Source organism: Phascolarctos cinereus, unplaced genomic scaffold (genome assembly GCF_003287225.1).
Source record: "Phascolarctos cinereus isolate Bilbo 61053 unplaced genomic scaffold, phaCin_HiC Scaffold_4;HRSCAF=312, whole genome shotgun sequence".
Classification (NCBI taxonomy): domain Eukaryota; kingdom Metazoa; phylum Chordata; class Mammalia; order Diprotodontia; family Phascolarctidae; genus Phascolarctos; species Phascolarctos cinereus.
In genome coordinates, this window is record NW_027555847.1 from 393,401,104 (window position 1) to 393,428,577 (window position 27,474).

General features: G+C 39.5%; 1 protein-coding gene across 1 annotated transcript in view; it reads left to right on the plus strand.

The window, feature by feature from the left end:
• AHRR (aryl hydrocarbon receptor repressor) overlaps positions 1-27,474 on the plus strand; it is a 261,892-nt gene that overhangs the window by 18,906 nt on the left and 215,512 nt on the right. The window contains exon 3 of the mRNA XM_020985671.2: positions 10,309-10,490. Within this exon, the coding sequence (XP_020841330.1) occupies positions 10,309-10,490 (182 nt within the window). The remainder of the gene's footprint in view (positions 1-10,308; positions 10,491-27,474) is intronic.

The window sequence follows — 27,474 nt, forward strand, 5'->3', positions numbered from 1 at the left end:
AAGACCAGAGAATTTTGTCTCTGTAGTATAGATTGTAAGTGTATTAAGAACCTAGGGAAGAAAGGAATGAGAAAGGGGAAAGGTCTCATGGAAGCGAAACTTGGGCTGGACCTTTAAGTAGCCTCAGTAAGGCAGATGGGATGTACATTCCAAATGAGGAGAAACTGTCTAAATGAAGGTACAACTACTTTCCCACCATTGCTTTTGGCTTCTGTTATGCAGAGAGCATCTCATTCCTTGTTATAGTATTCCCTGCTCCATTCAGGTATCATTCCTGGATCTAACTAAAACTTTGTGTTTTTGGTGAAGGTGTTTTTTTTTTTTACTACTTTATTTAAAACCATCCTTAATTTCTGAACAGTATGCACTGAAGCTCCTTCTGTCAGATTAGAGCATTGGGTGACGTGATTGCTAAAGGTCCTTTCCAACTCTATGATTCTCACTTCCTTAGACAAAGTATGAACTGAACAACTCAGTCTCCCGTAGGAGACAATTAAAATTTAAAAAGAGGAGAAAGGTTCAGTATTAATAAGTAGTGGAGAAAATAGAAATCATTCATCCCTGGAACACTGACAAAAAAGATAGGGATTTTATTTGCACATGAAAGGGTTTGCAAATATGGAACTAGGAAGCCCTGAGATTTTGTTTTCCTCTTCCTTTTTCCCTTACTCTGGGCAGCCAGTGAATTTGTTTCACCTCCCTACATCTACTTAGCTCGTTACTTCTCTGAATTGTGGTACATTTTTAAAATCTAGTGAGTGCAAAGCAAATGTTTCCAACTCGGAGAGTGTTGTTTGGTTCATGTGGAAAAACTCAATTTGGGAATAAAGCAAATTTGTTTATATAAGCAGCTCAGTTTATATGGTAAGTTTTGTGTTTGTGTTAAGATTTAATACACTGAAAAATAGAAGAAAATACGTAAGTGGCCTTTTTCCAGAACCACAAAAGGTGGTACCCCCATTTTGTGAAACATAATGGATTCTCTGAAAACATTTTGTCAGAGCAATTGAAGTTAGAATTCAGTGGGGGGTGGGGGGGGGACCTGAAGTTGAACTCTCCAGATGTGAAGGATCCAGATGTGATGTATGACCATGAGCAAGTCTTTTAACTTCTCCAGACTCAGTTGCCTCATCTATAAAATGATGTTTTAATGACACCTCAGATTCCTCCCAGCTCTTGGCCTACGGTTCTGTGTTAAGTTTAGTCAGATAAAACATACTCTGGACTATTTAGGTTAATGGAGGTCCTTTACATTACGTCCTGTTTATCTTGCATTGTTCAGGAGTTCTAGTGTTCTGTATCCAGTAAATATTCTGGGTTGCTGATATGATACTTGCAGTGTTGAAACCTTAAAATAGTAACTCTTTTAAGGCAAATCTTTCTGTGAAAGATGTTTCAACATCGGGACGGGGACTGGATACTTGACTTCATTGGTATTAGAACTCCTAGGTTAGGAAACTTCCTCTATCAATGCAGATTGGGACCTCCTTTTCTGTAGCTTGTAGTTTTGACTGTTGCCTAGAACACTGACTCTTCCTTAGAGTTTCACAGCTAATATGTGTCACAAGCAAGACCTCGGTCTTTGTTCACTTTCAGCCATGTCTTTCGGCCTTTTTACATTACTTATATATGCCCCTGCCTAAGTAGAAGACACTGAAATTATGTAATCTTTTCTTGATAATTTGGAGTCATCATTATGAGCATTAGTTATTCTAGTACTATGCTGAAACTACAGTGTAAGGTACAGGACTGGGTAGATAGGTTTTCACACCAAGATATTCCATAGAATTTACCTTCTATGTAAGGCCTATGGTGGTAACTAGTAAAATGTCCGTACAGAGCATCATTTGCCTCCAGCTCGTTGGTGATATTCCAAGGTTTCTCCAGTGATCTCAAATTTTATTGTGACATTCTCAAACAGAACTCATTAAAACTCTCTTTTACTTATAAATGTGTGACATTCACTCCTTTTGGGGAAAAACTATTTTAAGTCCCTGGTGTCAGCTTCCTCCCTGGTCATTTGCTTTTTTTTTCCCCCATAAAGGTAGACTGCCAGCTATTCAAACTCACAACCTCCAGGGTAGTATAGAATAATTAACTTGGAAGCCATATAATTTTCTCTTTACCAAATGATTTCCCTATTCTTTAGAAAATCCTTTTCTTTACTTGTGGTATTAGTGTCCTTTTGACTTTGTACTAGCATTTAAAAGTATTTGTTATTTATGTGTTACCAATGCTTGTTCAGTCATTCAGTCATGTCTGACTCTTTGTGACCCCATGGACCATAGATAGCACGCAGGGTTCTTCTCTGTTATCTCCCACAGTCTGTCCAAGTTCATGTATGTTGCTTCCATGACACTATCTATCCCTCTCATCCTCTGCTAACCCCCTTTTCCTGTTACCTTCAATCTTTCCCAACATTAGGGTCTGTTCTAGTGTGTACAGTCTTCTCTTTCTAGGACCAGAGTATTTAAACTTCAGCTTCAGTATTTGACTTTCCTGTCAATATACTGAGTCAGTTTCTTCAAGTATTGACTGATTTGATCTCCTTTCTATCCGATGGACTCTCGAGTCTTTTCCAGCACCACAATTCAAGAGTATCAGTTACTAACATGTTGAACAAGGGTAGTGACTGTATTGTTCTTGAACATGAAATAGTTTGTTAGAGAAAACTTTACAGATCTTTTCTGTTTTTCTTCTTTTTGTCATCTGCCCATTTTCATTCATAAACTCCTACTCCAATGACTTGCCATCATGTGGAGGTGACCCTGAGTTGTTAAAGACTCTGGCGGTAAAATAGGAGTGCTAGGAAAGAGTGAAGACAGGTTCTAATACGATAGAAAAGCTTCAGATACATTCCCAGTCATAGACTGAGTCTGCCTTCTGAGGATTAACCTACCTACACAGTGGAGATACTCCTCACCCCGAGGCTGCTTGATTCTTTGGCCGTGGTAGTCCATGATATTAAGAAAAATACGAAGTGACCCTCAGTTCTACTTGACCTCCATCTGCTTCTGCAGTAATGGCAGCAGAGTGGAAGAGAAGGGACACATGGTGCTAAGAATCACACGTTTTCTATACACTCTAGAAACTTTAACATAGTCTTTCCACTCTAAATATGAAATCCCTGTCCAAAGACCAGTGAGTGGTGAGAACTTCTGTCATCTCAATCTTGACATTCTTCTTTTATATATAAAGAAAAAAGTTGCATTTTAAATGGAAGGATGGTTCACAAGGTCTCTTTGGAGGGGCAAATAAAGGAGTTGATGGAGTTAGTTTTATCATGCATTGAAAGACAAAATGAAACATCATTTCGGGTAAAATTTGGTCATCTAATATTGTGGTGCTCATAATAAGTATTTGCAGAAAGACCACCATGAAAATAATTGTAACTTTTGTACCAACATCTGTTGCAAATGATGGAGCAGAAGAATTCTATGAAGAATTTGATTAGACCCTCCCATTAGATTAACATATACTTTGAAATGAGGTGACTTCGGTTCGAAGGTGGGAATAGTAAGGATGGTGAGAAATGTACTGGAAAATATGGATCAGAAATCAGGAATGACAGAGGCCAAAGACTTATAAGTGACACAGGAATCTCACCTTGGTATATGATGAATACTTTCTTTGAGAAAATAATCAGTGATGAGAACCAAAAAATGTGATGAGAACCAAATAATATCACAAAAAATAAAATTATATTTTAAGAGGTATGTGTATGTGCGTGTGTGTGTGTGTGTGTGTGTGTGTGTGTGTGTGTGTGTGTAAACCTTGTTACTGATGCAAGAGTCATTCCTGAATCAGCTGCTTATAGTCAAACTACTGATTTGTTAAAATAGTGATCAAAATGAGTAAAAAGCTAGAAGAAATAATGTGGTTTGCAGTAGAAACAATTCAATCCGAACCTATTAAAAAAGTTATTGAAGATAAAAAAATGGCACATACACTTGGCAAAAATTGACTATAATTTCATGTGGAAATTTTATCAATGTAAAGGATTGCCAAAAAGGGAAAAATGACTTTAAAAAAGAAAAAGAACTATTAAAAGCTATAAAGAACTATAAAAGAAATGTTTTTTAAAAAAGCACCATAGTTTGAAAAATACACAACTCATTTGCCAAGTGGAGAAAAATGGCAGCCAAAGGCAGTGCCAGTTTAGAACATGAACATGTTTGTAAAATCTTGCAGAGGCAGATGAAGAAGATGATGTGCAGTATTGCCTCATAAAACAGAGAAGCAGTGGAGAGTAAAGCCAGTTTAAAGAAAGATGGGTGTACTGTCCCACTAAGCAAAGTCATCTTTATGGCATTTAAGGATGAAAATTAAGAACTTGTTTCAAAGACTGCAATTCTTTATTATCATCATAATTATATTTGTGTAATTGTACAGTTTAGAAAGTACTTTTACAAATATTTCAGTTGATGATAGTAACTTGTGTTTGCATAGTGCTTTAAGGCTCACTTTCCTCACCCTTTCAGGTGAGTTGGACAAATATGATCCTCATTTTACATTTGGAACTCTTAAGAGTTTAAATGACTCATTTATGATCCCATAGCTAGCAAAAGTCTCAATCAGAATTTGAAGCTGTCTCCTGATTCCAGGTTGCAGCACTTTAGCCACCATGGCACTACAACATTGGGACAAGAAATAATACATCCCTGTTTTTTTATAGATAGGGACAGTGAGGCTCAGAGAGGTTCAGTGACTTGCTAAATTATTACTGACAAATTGTTATTTTTATTTAATTATTCTGGTAACAACAACAACTAGCATTTATGCAGTGACTGCTATGTTCCAGGAGCAATGCTTAAATGCTTTACAAAAATTATTTTGTACCAACCCTGTGATGTAGATCTGTTATTATCCCTGTTTTACAGTTGAGGAAACTGAGGCAAATAGGGATTAAGTAACATGGCTAGGAAGTTTCTGAAGCTGAATTGAACTCAGGTTTTCCTGACTCCCAGCCTAATACTCTATCCCCTGTGCCACCTCGCTGCCCCAAATGGCAACCCTGTGAGGTAGGTACCATTATTATCCCTGTTTTACAGTTGAGGACACTGAGGCAAATGGAGGTGAAGTGACTTGCCCAAGGTAACGCAGCTAGGTAGGCTGAATTGGACTCAGGTTTTTGTCACTCCTGTGTCCCCTGTGCCACCTCCTGCCTCAAAAGTCCGAGTAAGGACTTGAATCCCAGGCTTCTAGTTCTTAGGCCAGTGTTCTTTATGTTAGGCTCCCCATGGCCACTGAGAGGTGATACTTTGGGCCCAACACCAGGATAGAATTTTCTACAAGCCCTCCTTAATATTTCACTTAACAGAATTTCAGGCTCAAGAAACGTTGTTTTAAAAAATTATAAATCAAAAGCTCATCTGTAAAAGCATTTCTTGTTGTGAATAACAGGACTAAGTGATGTGCCCAGGGTCACAGAGGTTGTTGACAGATTGAATCAATGAGGTATCTTATTAGTTACCAGTTAGGAAAGACGGTAAATATTTATTACAAGGTATTAATCCTTGATTCCTTAGGGTGTACTTTACAGTTAACTGTTCCGCTATAGGGGAACTTTGCTATCTTCAAATTCTGAAATGATGTGTTCCTGAACATATAAAGAGAAGATACAACCTAGCGTAAAACAAGCTGTTCCCTAATTGTGCATTCATTGTGTTGTGGCCTGTAAGCCACAGATGAATATGTGAAAGTTCCCAGACGCTGGCATTTTCCATTCACCAGAGACTGTATTTTTGTTGTTCAGTCAATCACCAAGCATTTATTAAGCATCTGCTATGTTTTTGGGGATTGTGCTAGGCAGTGGGGATACAATGCTTAAAATGAAACAATCCCTATCCTTTAAGGAGCTGATATTATTTGAAAAGGTTCCACAACAGTTAGTACAACTGAAAACAGCCAGCCTGTCTCTATTCTCTCAAATCCTAGGTTATTTGCTACAACAGCACCTACAAGAGTGGAGTTGGGCCAACTTCACCAGAAGAGATCAGTTTCATGAGCCTTGAACAACTGTGTAGAGGATGGATTATGTTCATAAATAGACACAAAATTGTTCTGTGGCTTCCTGATTTAGTAATTGGCTTTCTCCAGCCCTACACCTTTGAAACAGCCAAGACTCCTCTCAGAAAATGCTGACTGCTCAGTTAATTGTATTACTGTCTACAGATCTTGTGCTTTTTCCATTTAGCATCGGATCAAGGATTAAAGGCATTTTGTGATCTTTTCATTAGATGAAGTTTGTGATCCATACCGTCAGAAGGCTTCTAAAATACAATTATTTTCATGATGCCCCTTATGTAGGCATTATTATCATTATTATTGTTACTAATAATATGAGCTCATATTTATGTGGTACTTTAAGGTTTGCAAAACTCCCAACATACATTATCTCATTTGATTCTCAAAAGTACAACTCTGTGAGGTAGGTGCCATTATTAATCTCCCATTTAATCCCCCATTTACAGAAGAAGAAACAGAGTGAGAGAATGACTTGCATGGGATCACCCACGCATCAGAAGCAGCATTTAAACTTAAGTTTTTCAGACTTCCAGTGCAGTATGCCAATGTGTACTAAAAGGGAGATGTGGCCTCTTAGAGCAAGGAGGTATTTGAATTCAAATCCTGGCTTTTGTTGTGGTGGTTTTATTGTTCCTGTCATGTCTGACTCTTCGTGACCCCTTTTGGGGTTTTCTTGGCAAAGATACTGGAGTAGTTTACCATTTCCTTCTCCAGCTCATTTTACAGGTGAGGAAACTGAGGTAAACAGAGTTAAGTGACTTGCTCAGGGTCACACAGCTAGCAAGTGTCTGAGGCCAGATTGTGACTCAGGAAGATGAGTCTTCCTCATTTCAGGCCTGGTACTCTGTGCAGCATGGTGCCACCTAACTACCAAATCCTGGCTTTGACGTTTATTAGCTGTGTCACAACCTCTTGGAGACTCAGTTTCCTGATATGTGAAATTACAGGGTTGCTGTGGAGATCAAATTAAATAATGGAGGTGAAGTGCTAGATGCATGGTATGATTATCACAGTGCAGCCTCATACAGTGTGTTGTACTCAGTAGAGATGTGTTGATTGATTCATTGGACAGGCTGTGACGCCTTGCTGAGTCATAGCTCAGCTGCAGCCAACATTACTTCAGATTTAGAATAGTTTTCATCATTATGCTTTCAGTGTTGTTGTTCAGTCATTTCAGTTGTGTCCAACTTTTTGTGACCCTATTTGGGGTTTTCTTGGCAAAGATACTGCAGTGGTTTACCATTTCCTTCTCCAACTCATTTTCCAAATGAGGAAACTGAGGCAGACAGAGTTAAGTGACTTGCCCAGGGTCACACAGCTGGTTAAGTGTCTAAAGTCAGATTTGAACTCAGGAAGGTATCTTCCTGATTTCAGGTCTGGCACTCTGCACTATGGTGCCACCTAGCGGTCCTCATCGTGACCCATAGTGTTTTGCATACACTGTAAATAAGTACAATGATGTCCTGTGAGGCTGTCGAAGGACCCTTTTGGACTTTACCTAAATGTACCACTCCTTTTCTTTGTCCATCAAAGACTGTAGGATTGTCCTGCTGTTGATGTACCAGTATTGGAGTCTCCCCATTTCCTTCCATTCCTCAAAACTGCGGAGATCTTGTAATTTTCTTCTCTTTCTTTTTTTTAATTTAAAAAAATTTTAAAAATGTTCTTCTCTTTCATTCCTGTAGTTTATCCTCACAGGTCTGTACTGTCGGCTTGCTGCCCTTTCACTACTTCTGACATCTGCTGCTGTTGCCATTTCTAATCTTAATAATTCTTCTCTTTGTCACATTCTTCCTTCTTTCTGCTTTCTTTTCTCTTGTCTCTTTTCTATGCAGCCAAGGGCCTTGATTTGGTTTTTAATGGCTTTTACAGGGCAGTGAGAGGGCTCCTTTCCCTCTAGCCATTGAACCAACTAATCACATTATGTGCAGTATAATCTTCAGCTTTTCTTTTTCGACCAACACGCATTTATCTCCTCTCTCTCCCACCTAATACCATTGCAAATGAAAAAAAAACCCTTTTAATAAATATGAATAGTTAAAATGAATTTCCACAGGGGCCATGTACAAAAAATTGTATCTTGTTCTGCCCTTTGAGCCCATCCCCTCTCTGCTGGGAGGATGATAGCATAGTTCACTCAGTCCTTTGGAATTGTGGTTGATCAGAGTTCTTCTAGGTTTCAAAGCAGTGTTGTTGTATAAATTATTCACTAGGTTAACTGTCAGCTGTTTGGCATAATTTGACAGCTGTTTTTATCATTGTAATTTAGAAATTTTCTCCACTCTCATGAATAAATTTTATTTTTCTACAAGATTTCTGGTTTGGAGGCTGTTCTCAATGTTTGAGGTGACTGAAAGGCTGATATTCAGAAAGCTGAGTGCTGCTGTGCTTGGGTTAGTGAGGATAGCTAACAGGGTATCAACAGAGTACAGTTGGTCATTAGCTACTGGGAATCTGACAGAACAAGAGAATGGTAATTAGGATAGGATGGGTCCTGACTTTGCTCCAGGGTACCAATTTTAGCAGCAGTAACTATTCTCAGTGCTTTTCAGCAATGTAGAAACAACAGAGCTAACCTAGTGTATAGTCGGTGAGAATAATTAGCTAAAATAGGTAGCTCCCAGATATCTGCATAAAGTGAGCTTCCCTGTTCCCTTCCTCTCTGTACGGTAGCCCTTCTAAGCACAACCCCTTACCTTAACTGAGAATGTCCGTATCCACTTGCACTAAGTGATTCGTCTTGAAGGCCTTAGAGCATTTCTTTCCTCTTAAGTGACTCAATTCTGTCTTATCCTTAAATGTCTCATTTTGCATGGCATTTTAACTTATAAGCTGCCTCAGCTCTTCTTGGAAGATGATGGTTATAAAAAATGAATAAATAAATGCACAAACAAAGAAACAAGCAATTTAATAAATGAATGCAAGTCTGGTCTGTAGAGCCTTAACTAGGAATTATTGCATCTGGGTCAAGCAGAACAAACAAATAGTGCATAGAACAGTGGAAATATTACTCATTCAGAAGTCAGAGGACCTGGGTGAAACCCTCTCGTCTGTGACTTAATTTCCCTGAGCCTCAGTTTTCTTACCAGTAAAATTAAAGGTTTGAATGAGGTGGTCTCTGAGGTCCATTCAAGCTTTAGGATATGGAATCAAGTTCTAAGTCAGGGTGGGGAACCTATGGCCTCGAGGCCACATGTGGCCCTCTAGGTCCTCAGGTGAGGCCCTTTGACTTTACAGAACAGATCCTTTTATTAAGGGGATCTTAGAATTTAAGTTTTCTGGCAAAAGGGGAAATATATCAAATTATGTAATTTTCATTTTCTGAAAAGAGAAGTCTTATAAAATTACTTTGAGGCAGGAAATTTTTCCAGAAACTCAAGAAATGTATCACATGAATCCTTTTAGAAAGGGACATTGAGTAACATAATAAACATTAGCACAAACTGTGATTTGACAGAACACAAGAAACAATGTTCAAATAAACAATTCTCAGATTAGTCCTTCATCAAGGACATGGGTGTAGCATTAAATCAGTCAGGCAAGAAACATTTATTAAGCTTCTACTGCATGCAAAATACTGTGCTTAGTGTTGGGAATTTTAAAAAAAATCAGAAAAAAGGAAGACAAGCCACTGTCCTCAGAGAGCTTACAATCCAATGGAGGAAGACAACAAGCCAAAGGAAACTGAAAAAAGAGAAGGAAGGAAGGTATCTAGCTTGGGTGGAGCGAGGAGGAGGATGGTGAAGTCTAGAGGAGTGTAGCCAGGTGGGAAATTAAGAGGTGACTGATCAGGGTACCTTCCTTAAATGAAATTTTTGGGAGGAGTTCTATGCCTCCATCCTTTCCTGTCAGAGGAAAGGGTCCCAGGGACAAGGGGTACTTATGAGGTGTGAGCTCCAGGGCTGAAGTGATCAGGAAGGATGGTGAGGTTCCTGGGGGCATGATGGAAAAAAATCATCATTGTAGTTCTGTGTTTTTCATTTTTGATCAAAGGGGCATGGTCATAGTAATTAACTCCTGTTGGGTGTGATTTTTGTTATCACCATTCCCCATTTCTGCTGGTACCTGCGTTATTATAAAACTGGAGCTTTCTTTGAAGGATGAACCGCTAAGACTAGGTTTTTTTCCCCCCTATAGGATTGATAGACATTAAACATACTTTTTCCTCTAGGGAAAAAAAAAAGACTTTCTAAATGATTATCCCATTGCATTTGACTAGTTAATGTCTGAATGCACATGATGAAAAGGGTAACTGCTGTTGCCTGGCCTGTGTTCCCACAGAAGGCCGGCTGTGGGGAATGAGAAGTCCAATCCTTCCAAGAGGCACCGAGACCGGTTGAATGCTGAGCTCGATCACCTCGCCAGTCTGTTGCCTTTTCCACCCGACATCATTTCAAAACTGGACAAGCTTTCCGTCTTACGTCTCAGCGTCAGCTATCTCAGGGTGAAAAGCTTCTTTCAAGGTAAGACTTGTACATGTCTCTTTGGTTTTGCTAGAGGGAAAATATATCCCAAAAGCTGTGCTAGTAGATTCAGGGGAAGAGAGATTGTGTCCTTAAAATGACCAGAGATGTTTGGCGCCTTATGAAATAAAAGAAAGGAAGGTCTTCTCTGCCATGGATAGGTAGCATCAGGATGATGACTGCTGCCCTTGTGGGTCAATTCTGATGCTTTTACTCCTCAGCATGGGTGTCGCCAAGTGCTTTGTCTTCCAGGGGTGGGGAACCTGCCGCATGTGGCCTTCTGGGTCCTTGAGTGCAGCCTTTTGACTGAATCCAAGTTTTACTGCGAAGTTTGGATTCAGTAAAAGGCTGCACTTGAGGACTTTGAGGGCCACATGTGGCCTAGAGACCGCAGTTTCCCCCCCCCCCGTTTGCTCTCTACATTCCTTCTTGGTGATGTCATGGGAGAGGTTTCAATGTCCAAATCAGGAATTTAAATGCCATTTTATAGGGAATGGGGACATGACAGAAGGTTTTTGTATAGAAGAGTGACATGATCATGGCGGTGCTTTAGGACGATTAACAAAAATGTTAGCTGTTGGCCTAGATAGGTTGAGCTAATTTCATTCACCGTGTAACAGAAATCAAATGTACGTGTAATAGCAGCATTTCTGTGTTTTGATCTGTTTCCATTTCTTAATATGATACTCAAGACTCCCTGGCTCTGAAATAGTCTACTAACAGTAGTTAGTAATTAAACTGAAAGGAAGGGGAAGGGCGCAGGGGAAGAGAGGAAGCATTTATTAGATGCTTACTATGTACCTAAAGCTCCCAACAACCCTGTAAGAAAGGTGATGTTATTATCCTCATTTTACAGTAGAGGAGACTGAAGCAGAGAGTGGTTAAGTACCTACCCCAGAGTGACAGTAAGTATCTGAGTCCAAATTTGAATTCAGGTCACCCTGACTCCAGGGCCAGTGCTCTAACCATTGTGCAACCTACCTGAGGAAATTTGATTTAAAAAAAAAAAAAAGCAGAGGTGACTAGGTAGTGCAGTGGATAGAGCACCAGCCCTGATATTAAGCAAGTCACATAGCTCACTTGGCCTTAGTCTCTTCATCTATTAAAAAAAGAATAATAATACTTGTCCTATTTTACTCCAATGGGTTGTTATGAGGAATAAACAAGAGCATTTCTGTGAGAGCAAAATACAGATTTAACAGCTTATTCTTATGAAGCATTATGGTGAGCTCAAAGCATATCATTTTCATACCTACTAGCCGAGTGACCGTCCTGTGGCTTTCTGGTCCAGGAGACCTGGGAAGATGTTTGTAATGGAGAGGGACAGAGCTGCCTCCATAGTAGCGGGGTGATTCCCAGAAGAGTAGGAACTTTCTGACCAGGCGGCTTCCTTTGAGAGGGCTGGGCGCTATGCTGAGTACGGATGGTGCCTCACTCATCTTCCCGTATAGGCTGTTCCAAGGCCATGGTGCTGCTCCTGCTTAGCTCAGAGCCTGCTCCCTTCCCTTGTCCCGCTATGCTGACTATTGATGAACCTCAAAAAGGCAACTGGAAGGCAGATTCAGGCAGAATCAGAAGCAACTTGGGGAAGTGCATGAGGCCCTGGAACTGGAATCACAGAGATGTGGGTTCAAATCCTGCCTCACGTATTTAAATAGTTATATGGGCAATGCATTTAACTTTTCTCAAACTCAGTTTCTTTATCTTTAAGCTTCCCTTCTAGCTCTAAATTGACGATCCTGTTAAAGTAGAGGGTCCTGTTTTTATGTTTCCTGTGCTCATGAGGTGCTTATTAGCATCTCTGAGCTTCAGTTTCCTCATGTGATAGGTGAAATCTGAGTAACTGAGGAAACAAAGCTTTGAGCTTCTGAGGACAGTGGTTTATTAAGCAATGCATGCCAATTACATAACAAATCAGGACTAGGCCTCCTCAGCTTGGCATTGGACCCTGAATGCAGGAGAAGACAGATTTATGTGCATTAAAAGAAAACAACAGAATATAAACCGGGATTCAAGATTAAGTAGTATGATTTCTAATAGGAAGAAAGATAATGAATTTTCCAAGTTGGGCGGAAGAAAGAGTGAGTTTCAGTTGAGTTGGGAAGAGGAGAGTGAGTTTTGAGATCTTTTCCCTTCCCAGAATCGGGAGATACATCCACTTGCATTCATGAAACAATAGATAGCTTACCAGCTATTCTTAAACTGTGGGTTGTGACCCCATGTGAGATTGAAAAAAAATTGGCAACATTAAGAGGTTTCTGAATGTGCAATGACCAAAAATTAATTGAAAATCAAACGTGTAATGAATCCAAGGTGTTTCTGGCAGCACCTGGCAGTGTTGCATCGCACAACTGCGCTAAGACTTTTGGGATGCCCTGTACTGGAGTAAATGTTAGTTCCCTAAGAGGAAATCTGTTTTCTTGAATATTGTCTTGGTGACAATTCTTTTTAGATAACACTATGTGAAATGTAGTTTCAAATAAAAACTTCAAGTCTAGTAAAGTTCATTCTTTGGTAGAGTCAGATCATGTCCCTTCATGTATCATTAAGTATCATATGTTTCACTTTTTCTCTCACAGAAATTTGAAAATCAGGGATGAGAGGAACCTGTGGCCCTCTAGGTCCTCAAGTGAGGCTCTTTGACTGAATCCAAACTTCACAGAACAAATCTGATTTGAATTTGTTTGGATTCAGTCAAAGGGGTACACTTGAGGACCTAGAGGGCCACATGTGGCCTCAAAGGCTGCAGGTTCCCTAACCCTGATTTAGATATTACACAGATCTCCTGATAACCACCTTCGCAACAGGATTTTGCTAAGCCTTTTTTTAAAGCAAAAAGTGATTGAGTCGCGTAAAACAATTTGTAAAATGAGAGGCTTAGACTAGGTGATCTCTGAGGGACCTTCCAACTTTGGATCTTGTAATATTATTATAGAGGAGAGCATGGAATCATGGAAGTCACCATTCCTGCTGGGTCTACTGAGTAGAAGCTTCAATAAGACAGATTTTAACTGAATAAAAGGAATAGTTTTCTTATAATTAGAAAATGGAATGAGTTGATTCAATATAAAGTTGCCTTGAATTCAACAGCACTAGAGGTATTCAGGAGAAAATTGGATCATCGCTTTGGGATAGTGAAAAAGAGAAGTATTTATTGAGCAGGAGTAATTAGGGACTAGATGACCTCTCATTTTTTTAAATACCTCTTAGATTCACTTATTTAGATTTTTGTCATATTTGGGAAAATACTTTTAACAAATAAGCTAAATTTCAATTTAATTATAAACTTCAGGTTTCAGAGTCAACTCTTAAATTTAAGTGGTCTCGGTGGGTAGTTACTTTCTTATTTATTATTCACTCAAAAATGGAATCTGCCTGGTTCACTTTTGTCTTTTCTGGGCTTAATTGTTTACCCTTTGAGAAGCAGAGAGGAGAAACTCCTGTTTTTATATCCCTTCCTGACTCTCTGCTGGAACTAGATTTTCATTGAATCAAGAATTAATCTGGAGGTAGCCATTAATTAGCCTGTGTGCTAATCCCATCACTTTTCTATGCTGCACTAAAATAAGAGAGGCTAGAATGTTATATAGGGCCATTGGGTCTTAGAGCTTGGATGGGACATGAATATTTATTTGTGTAGAGGATGCTGTTGGTGGCCCTTATCTGGCCATTTTGGAGGAGAAGTTGGACAATGTTAAGTGGAGGTCTTGGAATATTCAAATTTAGAGATGCAGGGGGTTGTGGGAAGGTGTCTTAACTGGAAGAAGAGGTTAGGTAGAGCTCTTGAGCTATGGGGAGAAATGAGAAGAACTTGCCTGGATACAGAAGTTAACAGGGAAATTTCATAGACTGGGAGGTAAGGAATAGAAGAAAAGAAAAATAAAGGAGAGAATTCAGAATTACAGAATTGGGGGTAGGATGGAAGGCAGTTTTGGAAGAGGGCAACAGTCAGTGATTTGGGAACAGTCTCAGGAAGAATAAAATGTCTGCTACTATTGTGAGCAAATCTTTGGGAATTCTTTGGGTCACTGGCATTATCTTTACTGCTTGAATTTCCATATCAAGAAAAAATTCTCCTTATTCTTCTCCTACCAAAAGCTATCCCCATTCTTACTTTAAGATGTATAATAATTGTACAGGTATAGGCCTTGGTGTCACATGATTCGTAAGATACCATGTGGGTACTTTAAGTTCTGGGATAGATTTGGTGGTTTGGATTTGCTTTAAAGTAAAGCTCATTATGACTTTCACGATTTTCCTTCCTCCAGCAATTCTCTTTTCCTTCTACTCTTACCTTTCCAGAGTTGTCTCTTGTCTCTCCACAGTGGAGAGTTTGATTTAATATTTTGGTTCAACCCTTGAGGCCTCCTAGTGTCCTGAAATTCCCCGTTTGGGTATGGCATGAGTTGGAATGAATTCGTAAGTCCAGAGCAGGTCCAGTTGCTGAGGGATAAGAGGGCATGGGAATTGAGTTCACAGACAAGTCTTAGACATTTTAGCTAAAATATTTTCTCCCATGGTCTTTTGTTGGTCATGGTGGATAGGATTTATTTTTACGAGAAGACTTAGTTGGCAATTTTTTATTCAAATCATCAAAGAGATGTCATGCTTTTCTAGGAGACTGCTATCTGGGGGGTTAGAGGAGCAGTTTTATTTGCCACAGTTGTGGTTAGGCCCAGGAATCCAAGGAAGCTTCCATACGAGTCTTTCATGACATAAAATGTGCAGCTGCTGCCATGAGAACTACCCTTTACCACTATGGCTGTGAGTGAAGTTCCACAGTAAAATTTTCTTCATTTCATGGACTTAAACTTTTGGGTAAACATTTGATAGCTGTGATTTGCAGCTGGTGGTCGGTGTGTTTCCCTTGTGGGTCTGAAGGATGGGACAAGAAAGGCAGTCTTCCAGGTGGATATAGTTAGTTTTTATTTCTTCACTTGAATTCAGTAGGTAAGGCCTATTAAACTTCTCCCCATAGAAAAGATGCAAGAAAAGATCATTTTAGTAACGACATGAAAATTGCTTGGTTTTCCTTGTATAAATTATTCCTTTGTTGGGATGTACATTCACCTTTCATCTAACCTCATTCTGGAAGACTTGGAGAAGGAAGGGATCTCAGAGGTCAGCTGGTCCAGGGCTCTCATTATATAGAGGAGAAAACAGCCCAAGAAAGATGAGATGAATTGGTCCAACTCATACAAGTAGCAAGTATGATTGCAGAGTGGACTGGAGAGCAGGTCTTTGGACTCCAAATGTGAACAAAGTTTTAACTTCCTGACTAGTGAATAGGAATGAAAATATCTAGACATGAAAGTAACAAGTGTGTAGTGGAAAAATCACTGAGCTTAGATATCCCCTTTACCTCTACTGTCATCTTCTAACCTGGGCTTGGGTGTTTACTGTTATTGTTTTAAACTCTTTTTGTATTCAGGTCACTGGATCGTAGGAAAATCACAGAATGCTAGAGCTGAATGGATCCTTAAAGACCATCTAGGCCAACCCTTTCATTTTATACTTGAAGGAGCCAAGGTCTGGAAAGGATGAAATGGCTTCCCATGGCCACACAGAAGAGCTCACATCATAACTGAGCGTTCTTTGTTCTGTTCTCTGATATACTACCTATACTATCCTTAGCATCCCTTTGATTTACTAATGCTTGTTCCTTTCGGGGCATGGTTGAGACCACAGTTAGGAGGCTGCCCTGAGATAGTGAAGTACTATTTTTCTTACTCATAATGTAAATTTGGTAACTATGACCTGGGAGATCCCATTCTCTGCCTGAAAGAAGTCATTCAGGCCCCTGTAGAACCTCATAGTATCCACCTTCTGGCTTTCTTTGGTTTGGTAGGTCTGCAGATCTGTATTGCTGATCTCTTTAGAGCCTTATGATTCTGCTAATATTTTAGTCTCTGGCTCACCCCCAAATCCTTGATTTGGGGATGTTAGGACCCTTTGCTCTGCACATAGGGTTAGGCCTAAATCATTTTGAAAAATGGTGTGCCTGTCTTGGGATAGTATATACAGGAATCATTCAGGCTTCCATATTTGTTCTATTGTTGCTAAAGAAAGCTGAATGTCCAGACCAATAGATTTGTGCTACAGTGTCATTATGTGCAAAAACCACTTCCCGTTGAATAATCATCAAAAGGTATGATGTCATACAATTCATAGCCCCTGCACGCTACATCTTCCTACAGTGTAAAGAGTAGAGCTTATCTAGGTAATTTCAAAGAGCCCAAGTATGGATTCATTTATCTTAGCATCACGTTTGTTTTTTCTGGACAGCAGCAAGCACTGTATTACCTGGCCGCAGTCAGAAGTCATTGAACTCTCTGACCCTCATCATCCTCATCTGTCAGATGCGAGACTTGATCCTCTTAAGATCTTGTCTAAGTCTTGGGCTATACACGTATGAACCTGAGGTTATTATCAAATTGTGATCTTTTTTTTTAGTTTATCAATGATATTTGCACTTACCCAGCAAATGCAGATGATAATATCAAGAAGAGATCTGGGATGTTTTTAGTACTGAGTCCATTCTCACCTTCATTTGGGGAACTTTTAAGGTTTAATATAATTGATTTAATTATAGAAATGAGAAGGAATTGATGTTAATTGAAAAGTTTTTTTAAAAATTCAGCTTTATTTTATCCAGCTCTTGCTTTTCTCCCCTCCTCCCATTTAAAAAGCAAGAAGAACAAAGCCTATTACAAATATGTTAATTGAATTTTATAGGAAAATGTATCAGAACGATGAATGTAGAGGAAAAATGATGAATTAGTCTCTCTTGTTGAAAACTCTAAGAATAACAATCTGAAACTATTTAGATATTCACATTTCCCTTAATGTAAAAACAAACAAACAAAACCCAAAGAAACCATCAGTTTATATGTTAACAATCCACTGGTCTTATGAGCCTTACATTAAAATGATCAGAGGCTAGAAAGGAGTAGATGCAGACAAACCTTTTTGCCACTAGGTGGCCTCTCAACGACTGATCTTTAATGTAATAATGTTCTATGTTGTGATAATTACTGTTAACTTAGTTTAAGATTTGTGTATGCATATGGCAACTTCATCATTTTAGTAATGACCAGGCATGTAGTATGTGAGAAGCCAGCTTCATAGATGATATAAGAATTAGATATTTCTATACCTACATAGCAAAGTTTTTCAAGATTGTTAACAAGGTTTCCAAATGACTTTCCTTAGGATTGTCTTATGCAATATGATATGTCTTACTCTTGAGACCCTTAGCTTTTGTCACATTTATTTCTATTCTTTTCTGGATGACTCAGCCTCTTTTCTGGCCTGGCTTTCCCTTCTACGAATGGTTCCTCATGCAGTGAATACAGTCAGAAGCTTCAGCTTATATACTAAGGAGGGATTTACTTATTTGTGCTGTTTTTTGTCTGTTGGTGAAGACAGAGGTGTAAGTGGTACGCCCATGTTGCTCCTTCCTCTATGTGCATTTAAATTCTGCGCCAGGAAACATCTGAGTGCTAGTGGGATGTTGCAAGACCCTTCAGGACTGGTAGAGTTCGGTGGGTGGCAGTTCTGTCTACCTGCTGGGTGATCTTTGCTTCCTCGTACAATTCAAGGTAAGAAATTTCCATTTACCGAATACCTACAAGGTTTCAGAGTTTTAGATCTTGCTGATCATTGTCTGTCACTTGTTTACCCAAATAGAAATGCAGCCAATTGGGTTATTGATATTGGTAGTTATTCAGATGAAGAAACTTTCCAAGTTTGCCTTTTCGCTTGGTCCAGTTGCTGTTGTAGGCTTTCTTTTGATGTGGGTCAGGCTTTGAGGTAGATGATGGTGTGATCAAATGCCTCCTTGGATCTAGAGAACTCTAATTTGTCTGTCCCATTAGAATATAAGCTTATTGAGAGTAGGGATTGTTTCATCCATTATACTTGTATCCCCAGTATGTAGGACAGTGCTTGGCACATAGTAGGTATTTAATAAAATACCTGTTAATTGATTTCCCTTCTCCAAGTTTTTCAGCTGCTCTTAAAGGAAGGGCTAGTAATAATACTGGAAGTGTTTAAACTGAGGACGAACCACTTGATGGGGAAGATATAGATGGGACTCATGCTTAAGGTAAGAGAGACCTTATGCTCCAGAGATCTCTGAACTTCTATGAAGTGAGTAGATAAAGCCACTTTCTCAGTTTACCCTAATTTTATAGCCCACTTTTGTTGCTATTTCTATCAGACCACGTTTCCCTCACTTAATAGTACTTTATTTTTTTTCCAACTCCTTGTAAAGATGATTTTCAGCATTCACTTTGATAAGATTTTAAGTTTCAGATTTTTTTCTTCCTCTCTCTGAATGGCATGCAGTCTGGTATAAGCTATACATGCATGATCATATTAAAAATATTTCCACATTAGTCATGTTGTGAAAGAAGAATCAGAACAAAAGGCGAAAACCATGAGAAAGAAAAAGAGAGAGAAAATAGTATGCTTCTATCTTCATTCAGTCTCCATAGTTCTTACTCTGGATGTGGATAGCATTTTCCAACATGAGTCTTTTGGAATCGTCTTAGACTGTTGTATTACTGAGAAGAGTTAAGTCTATCAAAGTTGGTCATCACACAATGTTCCTGTTACTGTGTACAGTGTTCTCCTGGTTCTGCTCACTTCACTCAGCATCAGTTCATGTAAATCTTTCCAGGTTTTTCTGAAGTCTGCCTGCTCATCATTCTTATAGCACAGTAGTTTTCTGTTACATTCATATACTACAGCTTGTTCAGCCATTCCCCAATTGATGAGAATTTCCTGAGTTTCCAATTCTTTGTCACCACAAAAAGAGCTGCTATAAATATTTTTGTACATGTGGATCCTTTCCCTTTTTTAAATTTCTTTGGGATACACACCTAGTATCCACCAGACAACTTTACTTCTTGAGTCTCTGCATCCCCACAACGTCTCTCACTTTGAGAAATTCTACAGTAACCATCAACTCTCAGTTTAATCTGTTGCCAGTAGGAAAATATCAAGTATACTTGGAGCTGTGGTCATCCAAGTGAGTGATAGCTGGGCCCTTTCCTTTCCGGCAATGCTAGTGCCTTCTCTCTGTTGATAATCTACAATTCATTTGGTTTAATTCTTGTTTTTACATTGCAGTTTTCATGCTGTCTTCTGTCATAAAGAATATGATGAGTTACTTGAGAGCAGAGACTGTCTTTTGTCTTTTTTTTCTTTCTATCTCTAGCACTTAGTGTATTGCCTGGCACATAGTAGGAATTTAATAAATGCTTGCTGATTAACTGATTGGTGTGGTATTTAATTAGCATCCCTTGTGGCATGATGCTGACAGCATGCCATCTTTGGGGCACAATAAAACTGATAAATAAGGCCAGAAAAGAGGCAAGAGTATGTGTTTAAAAAAAAAAACTAATGGGGCACGGGGTAGAGAGAAGGCACCATTGTAGCCATCATTACATTTCTTTTTTTAACTTACGAATATTTTTTCCCAATTCCATATAAAGATAGCTTTCAACATTCATTTTTTGTAAGATTTTGAGTTCCAGTTTTTTCTCCTCCCCTAATCTGATATAGATTATACATGTACCATGATTACATTCCATATGACAGGTGCTGGCACTCTGATCCTCAGTTGCCACAGTGGATCCCATGATCTGGCATGTTCTTCTGGCAGTGGGAGAAGGCTTCTGTGCTGATACATCTACGTTGTCTTGCCTGTTTCCCTTTACAATCAGTAGATTGGTCCGGAATGACAGAGAAAGACAACATGGTATAATGGAAAGAGTACTAGATTTGGAGTCAGAAGACCTGGATTCAAATCCTGTTTCTGCCACGCACTATGTTTTGTGACCTTGGGTAGGCTACCTCATTCTCTGGGTCTTGATTTCTTCATCTAAAAAGAGAAAAGAAAAAAAGAAAAAAAAAGATAGAGGTCTGGGGTTCTTAACCTGAGCTCTGTGAACTTTTTGTTTTTAGAAAAATTAATATTTTAATAACTATTTCATTTCATACTTGGTTTCCTTTGTAATCTTTGTATTCTGTGCATTTAAAACATTATTACATATTCTTCACTGGACTTCCAAAGACATCTATGGCACGAAAAAGGTAAAGAATTTGTGGGCTGGATGATCAACCCTTAGCACAGTTCATGTTACATAGTAAGCCCTTGATAAATGCCTTCACTCTTTCATTCATTCATTCAGATATCCAGTCAGTCAGCTGTTTCCAGCTCTGACATTTTATGATTCTCAAGGTTTCCTGGCTAGTGTTTAGGGAGAAGTAACTGAATTAGTAATTAGGAATTTGAAAATAGAAAGGGAAAAAGTTGAGGGAATTGATACAGGGACTTTGGGAAGGGAGAGACTGTATGTCATAGGATGCTCAGATAAAGTGTTGTCTAGAGGACAATAGAGATTTGCTTGGGTGAAATACGTCCCCTTGGACTTTCTCTCTCTCTCTCTGTGTGAGAAGATGTCTCAGTTCCAGATTCAGTATGACTTCAGTTTGCCTTTCTTCTACTGGAATTCCACTTGCCTGTGCTTTTTCCCAGAATTACTTTAGGAATCCATCTCAAAAGTTCTCATTTTCATTGTTTGGCTTTGCTTCCAACCACGTTGCCAAGCTTTTCTTTCAGTTGGAGGTTGGAGGGGGTGGTGGAGACGAGGTGGTGTTTCAGATGGGGAGGTGACTAACTGTTGGGGAGCGAGATGCTCCTGACCCTGATTTTCACTTCCTACAAGGACATAGCAAACAGAGATGGCTCTTCTCTCATATTGCATCTTGTCATTTTGAGACAGCTCTTTTGAAGTTTCGCAGGCCAGTTTCTTTCATTTGGGCAGCCTGGAAGCCTCTGTGGTTTGGCCTATTTTTCTGATCTCTGTTTCTCATAGTAACTTCCTTTTGATGATAAGAGAAAGAAAAGCGAATGAGTCTTTCTTGGTATGACTCCTAGTTCCCTGAGATGCTCGCAAGGCTTTTTTTCTCATTGTAGTCTCCCTGTAATAACCTGTAGCTTGGCTTCCTACTATGCTGAGGGAAAATCTCAATACTTTTCTTCCTCTGGATTTGGATACCTTGCAGCCTAGCTGCTGCAGGTTCTAGATGCCTAGAACTTAAAGTGGGAAGCAGTTAGATACAATGGAAAGAACCCTGGCCCTGGTGTGAGGGGCTCTGGGTTCAAATCCTGCTTCTCTTTACAGCTGCTTACATCTGCCTGCTTATAACTTGTATGACCTTACGCAAGTCAAAACCTCCCCAGGATTCAGTTTTCCCATCTCTGTAATAAGAGGGGTTGGACTAGAAAGCCTCTGAGATATGATCTAGATTTAGAATCCTGCTTTCAGGCTCATTAAATCTTTCCATAATTAATAGGATTTTTGAGTTCTTCAGTGTTCAATCTGATCTCTTCACCAGAGATAATAATATTTACTTCCATATTTCTGGATGGAGAGCCCATGTATGATAGTGAACAAATGCTGGCCTTTAAGTTAAGATACCTAAAACCAAGTGCTTGCTTTTTAATGTACTAGTTAAATATACCTGGTTACTTTCAGCCTCTAAAATAGTAATATTATTATTGTAATAATATTATTGCTTTGAGGAAAACACTTGGTAAATATAAATCTTTATGCAAATATGAGTTATTATTATGGCTGTGAAAAGAAAGAAGAGGTGATCACATCATCATCTTCTAACTGAAAGATTTCTTAGGATTTTTTATTTTCTCTTTACAAACCATCTCCTATTCATTTGCAGTGGTCATCATTACCTAGTGTTCATTGCCTAGTCCAGGAGTGGGGAACCTGCAGCCTTGAGGCCACATGTTGCCCTCTAGGTCCTCAAGTGTGGCCCTTTGACTGAATCCAAACTTCACAGAACAAATAAAAGGATTTGTTCGGTAAAACTTGGACTCAGTCAAAAAGTTGCACCCAAGGACCTAAAAGGCCACATGTGGCCTCGAGGCCACAGGTTTCCCACCCCTGGGCCCTATTCACTAAGCGCCTGACATTGTTCTGGATGGTTGGGGTATTTAAAGGAGTTAAGTTGCAGAACCCCGTGTTTGGAATGGTAAAGCCTAGAATGAGCCAGAGCTGGCAGACACGAATGCCAAGCTCAAGAATAGCTTTCTTCAGAGCCTCATTGGGAGCAAGAAGAGGAACTGGGAAGGGCAGGCCCAATGCTTGTTACACAAGATAATATAAAAAAGACAGGAGAGGAAGCAGAAGCATTGGATTACTAATTTTCTTCCATCTTCTCCATCAAGGAGAACAACCTTCCATTTGTGAAAAATAAAACAAAGGACATTCAGAGGGATTTGAAGCCTGAGATAGGTGAGAAGACACTCAAAGAATACCTCATGGTTTTAAACTACCTCAAGCCTTTGGGGTTTCCATGTTACATCTCAGGCTACCCAAGTGTCTTGTAGATGTGCCCAGGTGGATCACTGCTGGGAATCTTGGAGGAGTCAAGGAGATTGGTGTCAGAGTTATGTAAATGTTGCCTGTGTGTGTGTGTGTGTGTGTGTGTGTGTGTGTATGTGTATACACACATATATGTATAAATTTTTAAGATGAAAATTATTAACTAGCAAATTTAACAGCTATGCTCTCGAAGATTCTAGAACACATTACCAAATAGATGGTTTATAAGCACTTTAAAAAGAGTTCACTTGAAGCCAGCATGAATTCCCTAAGGACAGGCCATTCCCAACTAACTTCATTTCTCTTTTGATACAATTTATTAATTGACAAAAGGACAGCTAGGTGGTGCAGTGGATAGAGCGCCAGGCCTGGAGTCAGGAATGTCTGAGTTCAGATCTGGCCTCAGACACTCACTAGCTGTGTGACTCTGGGCAAGTCACTAACCCTGTTTGTCTCAGTTTCTTCATCTGTAAAATGATCTGGAGCAGGAAATGGCAAACCTCTCCAGTATCTCTGCAAGAAAAACCTAATGGGGGTCATGAAGAGTCAGATATGACTGAAAGTGACTGAACGATAAAATTGGTTGACAAAACAGGAGAATGACCTTGATTCTTTTTGTTGATTATCTCCAGTTTGTCCTGTGTATATCTTATTTGTAGTTGTTTTCATATTGTCTCCCTCATTGGACCTGATTTCAGCATGGCGATTTACAGTGTCCCCAAAGACTCTCATTATGCTCTTGTGGGTAAAGTGTACAGACAGGAACTGGGTAATAGTGCAGTTTGATGGGCTCATGGTTGAATGAACAGCTATATCCAAAATGTGTTGATTAATGAATAATAGCATCCTTGAGGGAGATGGCTAGTGTAGTGCCAGAATGGTTTTCCCATTGCCTTCTCACGCACAATACCACAGAATCTCAGAGTTGGAAGGGATTTCGGTACTCATGCATTACTATGTTAGTCAACATATTTTTCCCCAAAAAAACTTGGACAAAGGCACAGAAAGCATGCTTACCAAATTTCCGAATCACACCATGTTGGGAGGAATATTTGCTATATGGGATGACAGGATCAGGATTCAAAAAAGGGGATGACAATTTGAAATCCTGGGCCAAAACTAACTGAGATAAACTTTAACTGGGGGATAAATAAAAAAAAAGTCCTGCTTTTATGGTTTGTTCGTTGGGTTGTTTCTTTGTTTTTAAATGCACAGGTAAGGAAGAGAGAGACTTGGCTGTTAGCTGTTTGCATGTGAAAAAGATCTGGGAGGGCTAACAGTTACGATAAAATTAAACACAGGGCATTTTTCATTGGCTATCCTCCATTCCTGGAATGTTTTCCTGGCTCAACCTCACCTCCTGACTTCCTTCAATTCCCAGCTAAAATCCCACCTCCTACTGGAAGCCTTTCCTGATTACTCTTAATGCTCATGCCTTCTGCTGACTATGTCCAATTTGTCCTGTCTGTAGCTTATTTGTGCCAGCTTGTTGGCATGTTGTCCCCCATGTGAGCTTCTTAAGATCAGGGACTGTCTTTTACCTTTATGTCCTCAGCACTTAGCACAGCGCCCAATGTATAATAGGTGCTTAATAAATGTTTACTGACTAATAGAACTGTAGTGATTTTTATCAGAGGAATTCACAATTCTGCTGTCTTCTTTTTAGGATCAGAGCACTTTTAAAGTATTGTGTCCTATTTGAGGTATCACACTTGTAAGAACATTGATGAACTAGAATGTGTTTAGAAGTAGGTGACCAGAGGAATGAGAAGTCTGGAAACTGTGTCATACGAGAAATAGTTGGGAGAAAAGATGGGGAAAGGGGATAGAGATGTTTTCAATTATTTGAAGGTCTGTCTTGTGGAAGAGTAATTAGACTCAGAATCTCTCTAGCTCCAGAAGGCAGAACTAGGCCCCCAAGGTGGGGAGTTATAAAGAGACAGAGCTCTCTAACAAATAGGAGGAAAAACTTTTAGTATTAGAGCTGTGGAACAATGTAATAGGCTACACTGGGAATGTAGCCAGGCAGCAGCTGAATCTGTCAAGGATACTGCAGGAGGGATTTCAGCATTGGGTGCATGGTCACTACCATCATGTATTTGAAGGACTGTCATGTCATGTGGGACAATGATATACTTGTTCTGTTTGGACCCAGAAAACAGAAGTAAGAGCACTGTGCTAGGCACCAGGGATACAAATATAAAGAATGAAACAATCGCATCTTGTAATGAGCTTATGCTCTAATGGAAGAGACAACACGCACATATGAAAAATGTATGTGGTATAAAGTTAATATATTTACATTTGAAATAGAAGACAGGTATTATGTGCTCATCAGTTTTCCAAATCTCTTTTCTTTTCCCCATCTCTCACCCTCTTTCCTCTCTTCCCTCTCCTCCCCTCACCTCCCTTCTCCTTTCTTCCCTATCTCATCCACACCCGAAATGTGATGGCACTCATGGGCCCAATCCAGGTACTTCTTGGCACAGAAGATTTGACTGTTCCATTTTCAGACCAACATTGGTTCATCCCTCCTTGGACAGCCTGGTCACCATATTGATTCTGCACTTATGAAAGACACCCGTTTAGTTTTTAGTCCTTGTTGCTGGTCAGTCATGTCTGGCTCTTCTTGATCCCATTTGGGATTTTCTTGGCAAAGGTACTGGAGGGGTTTGCCATTTCCTCCTCCAGCTCATTGTAGAGATGAGGAAACAGAGGCAAATGGGGTTAAGTGACTTGCTCAGGATCACACAGTAAGTGCCTGAGGCCGGATTTGAACTCAAGAGGATGAGTCTTTCTGATTCCAGGCCCGATGCTTTATCCACTGTACCACCTAACTGCTCATCCTACTTTAGCTCAGAACTCCAGAACTGAAGTGATCCACCAGCTTCAGCCTCCGAAAGCATTAGAGAATACAGGTGTGACTGATCATTCCTGACTAGAGGAAAACTTTCTGGCAGAGTTGTACAAAAAATGGAATGGGCTGTCTCTGAAAGTAGTGAATTCTCGATCATTGGAGGCTTTCAAGCAAAGAAAATGGATAACCCCTTGTTGTGGATGTTGTAGAGGACATTCCTGTTGAGATACAATTTGGACTTAAAAAGACTCTGAGGTCCGTTCTGACTCCAAGATCCCATTATTCTATGAACTCTTTATACTTTGAACAATCTGACGTTGGCATTAATGAGTCTTTGATTTCATTAGTTTTACGAAGTTCTTCTACATCTTTCTGTCTTCCCAAGAAGATGTACCCAATTTGCTAAAGGCTTTCCTTTGTTTCTTTCAGTAACTCAAGGTAGCACTTAGACTGACCATTTGTTGCCTCATTCTTATTATAGGACTAGCCCATGTCCATTTCTGTATATATGTTCTCAATATAAATAATTTACCACGGTGATTCAGTAGGCTGTCATAGTTTCTCACATAGCTGGAGCTTGTCTCAGGTACCTTCAACAGTGGGTGAAAACTTGGCCGTATCTTTGAACAGAACTCTAACCTAATGCAAAATATTGGTGGTATCTGCTCTAGTTTGGCAAGGTATGTGGAGCCTGAGATGTGGCATGACTAGATGAGATGCTACTCACTATATGTGCTCTTCAACCACTACTGGCTCAGACTAGCCTATTCTGCCCCAAACACACTCACGTAAGTTGCCATTTCATATTGGGCATTTTTTTTGGTACCCAGGAAATGAGGCTGAGGAGTTTCAGGAGAGGAAGAACAATGGTGTCTGGGCTTTTGCCTAGTCTGTTGTGGGAGAAAGGAGGATTGGACAGGAATCTGACTTGGGAGAGGATAGATTAGTTTATTAGCCCTACTGATGTTTGGCAAAAGCTGTCTTATTGTCCGTTCTTTGTTTTGTAAACTGTCAGGGTTGAAGGTTACCTTGAGGATCAGCATTTATTTTTTGTTCTAACGCCTTTTTTTCTGAGCCTGTTCTGAGGTTCTGCTTTTTCTCTCCTTTTTGCCCAAAGGACTCCTTGAGGAGAATAGGCCAACTTCAGCCCTCATTTTTTCTTCCCTTTGGAAAAAAAGGATAGAAATAGAAGAAATATAGATTAAGTTGGACACTTGTGCCATCCAAACTATGGGGCTTTTCAGTGCTCTTTCCCACCATGACCTTCTTATATTTACTTATCTGTGGGTATGTTGTGTCCCCCAGTATTTGGGAATGTAAGCTTCTTGAGGGCAGGGATAATATTTGTTTTTATTCCTTTGTTCCCAGCACCTAGCTCAATCCTTTGCATATAGTAAGTACTTAATAAATATTTGTGAATTAAATTTTGAAAGGTAAGAACTGGACTCATTTTTTTTTACAATATTTTAAATGCCCTTGTGTATTAGGACAAAAGCATAGCCTAATCCTTCAGGGAATTTAGAATTTAAAAATACTCAATTTAAACTTATGTTCGTAGACTTTACCAATGCTTTGATTAATGGACTTCTTCCCTTACTTGTTAACTACCTTTAACATGACTTCTCTGTGGTTTCTCATGCTAGCTCTAGCTGAGTAAATCTCTCCCTCTCCTGTCTTCACATCATCATCATACATGTCATACATCATACGT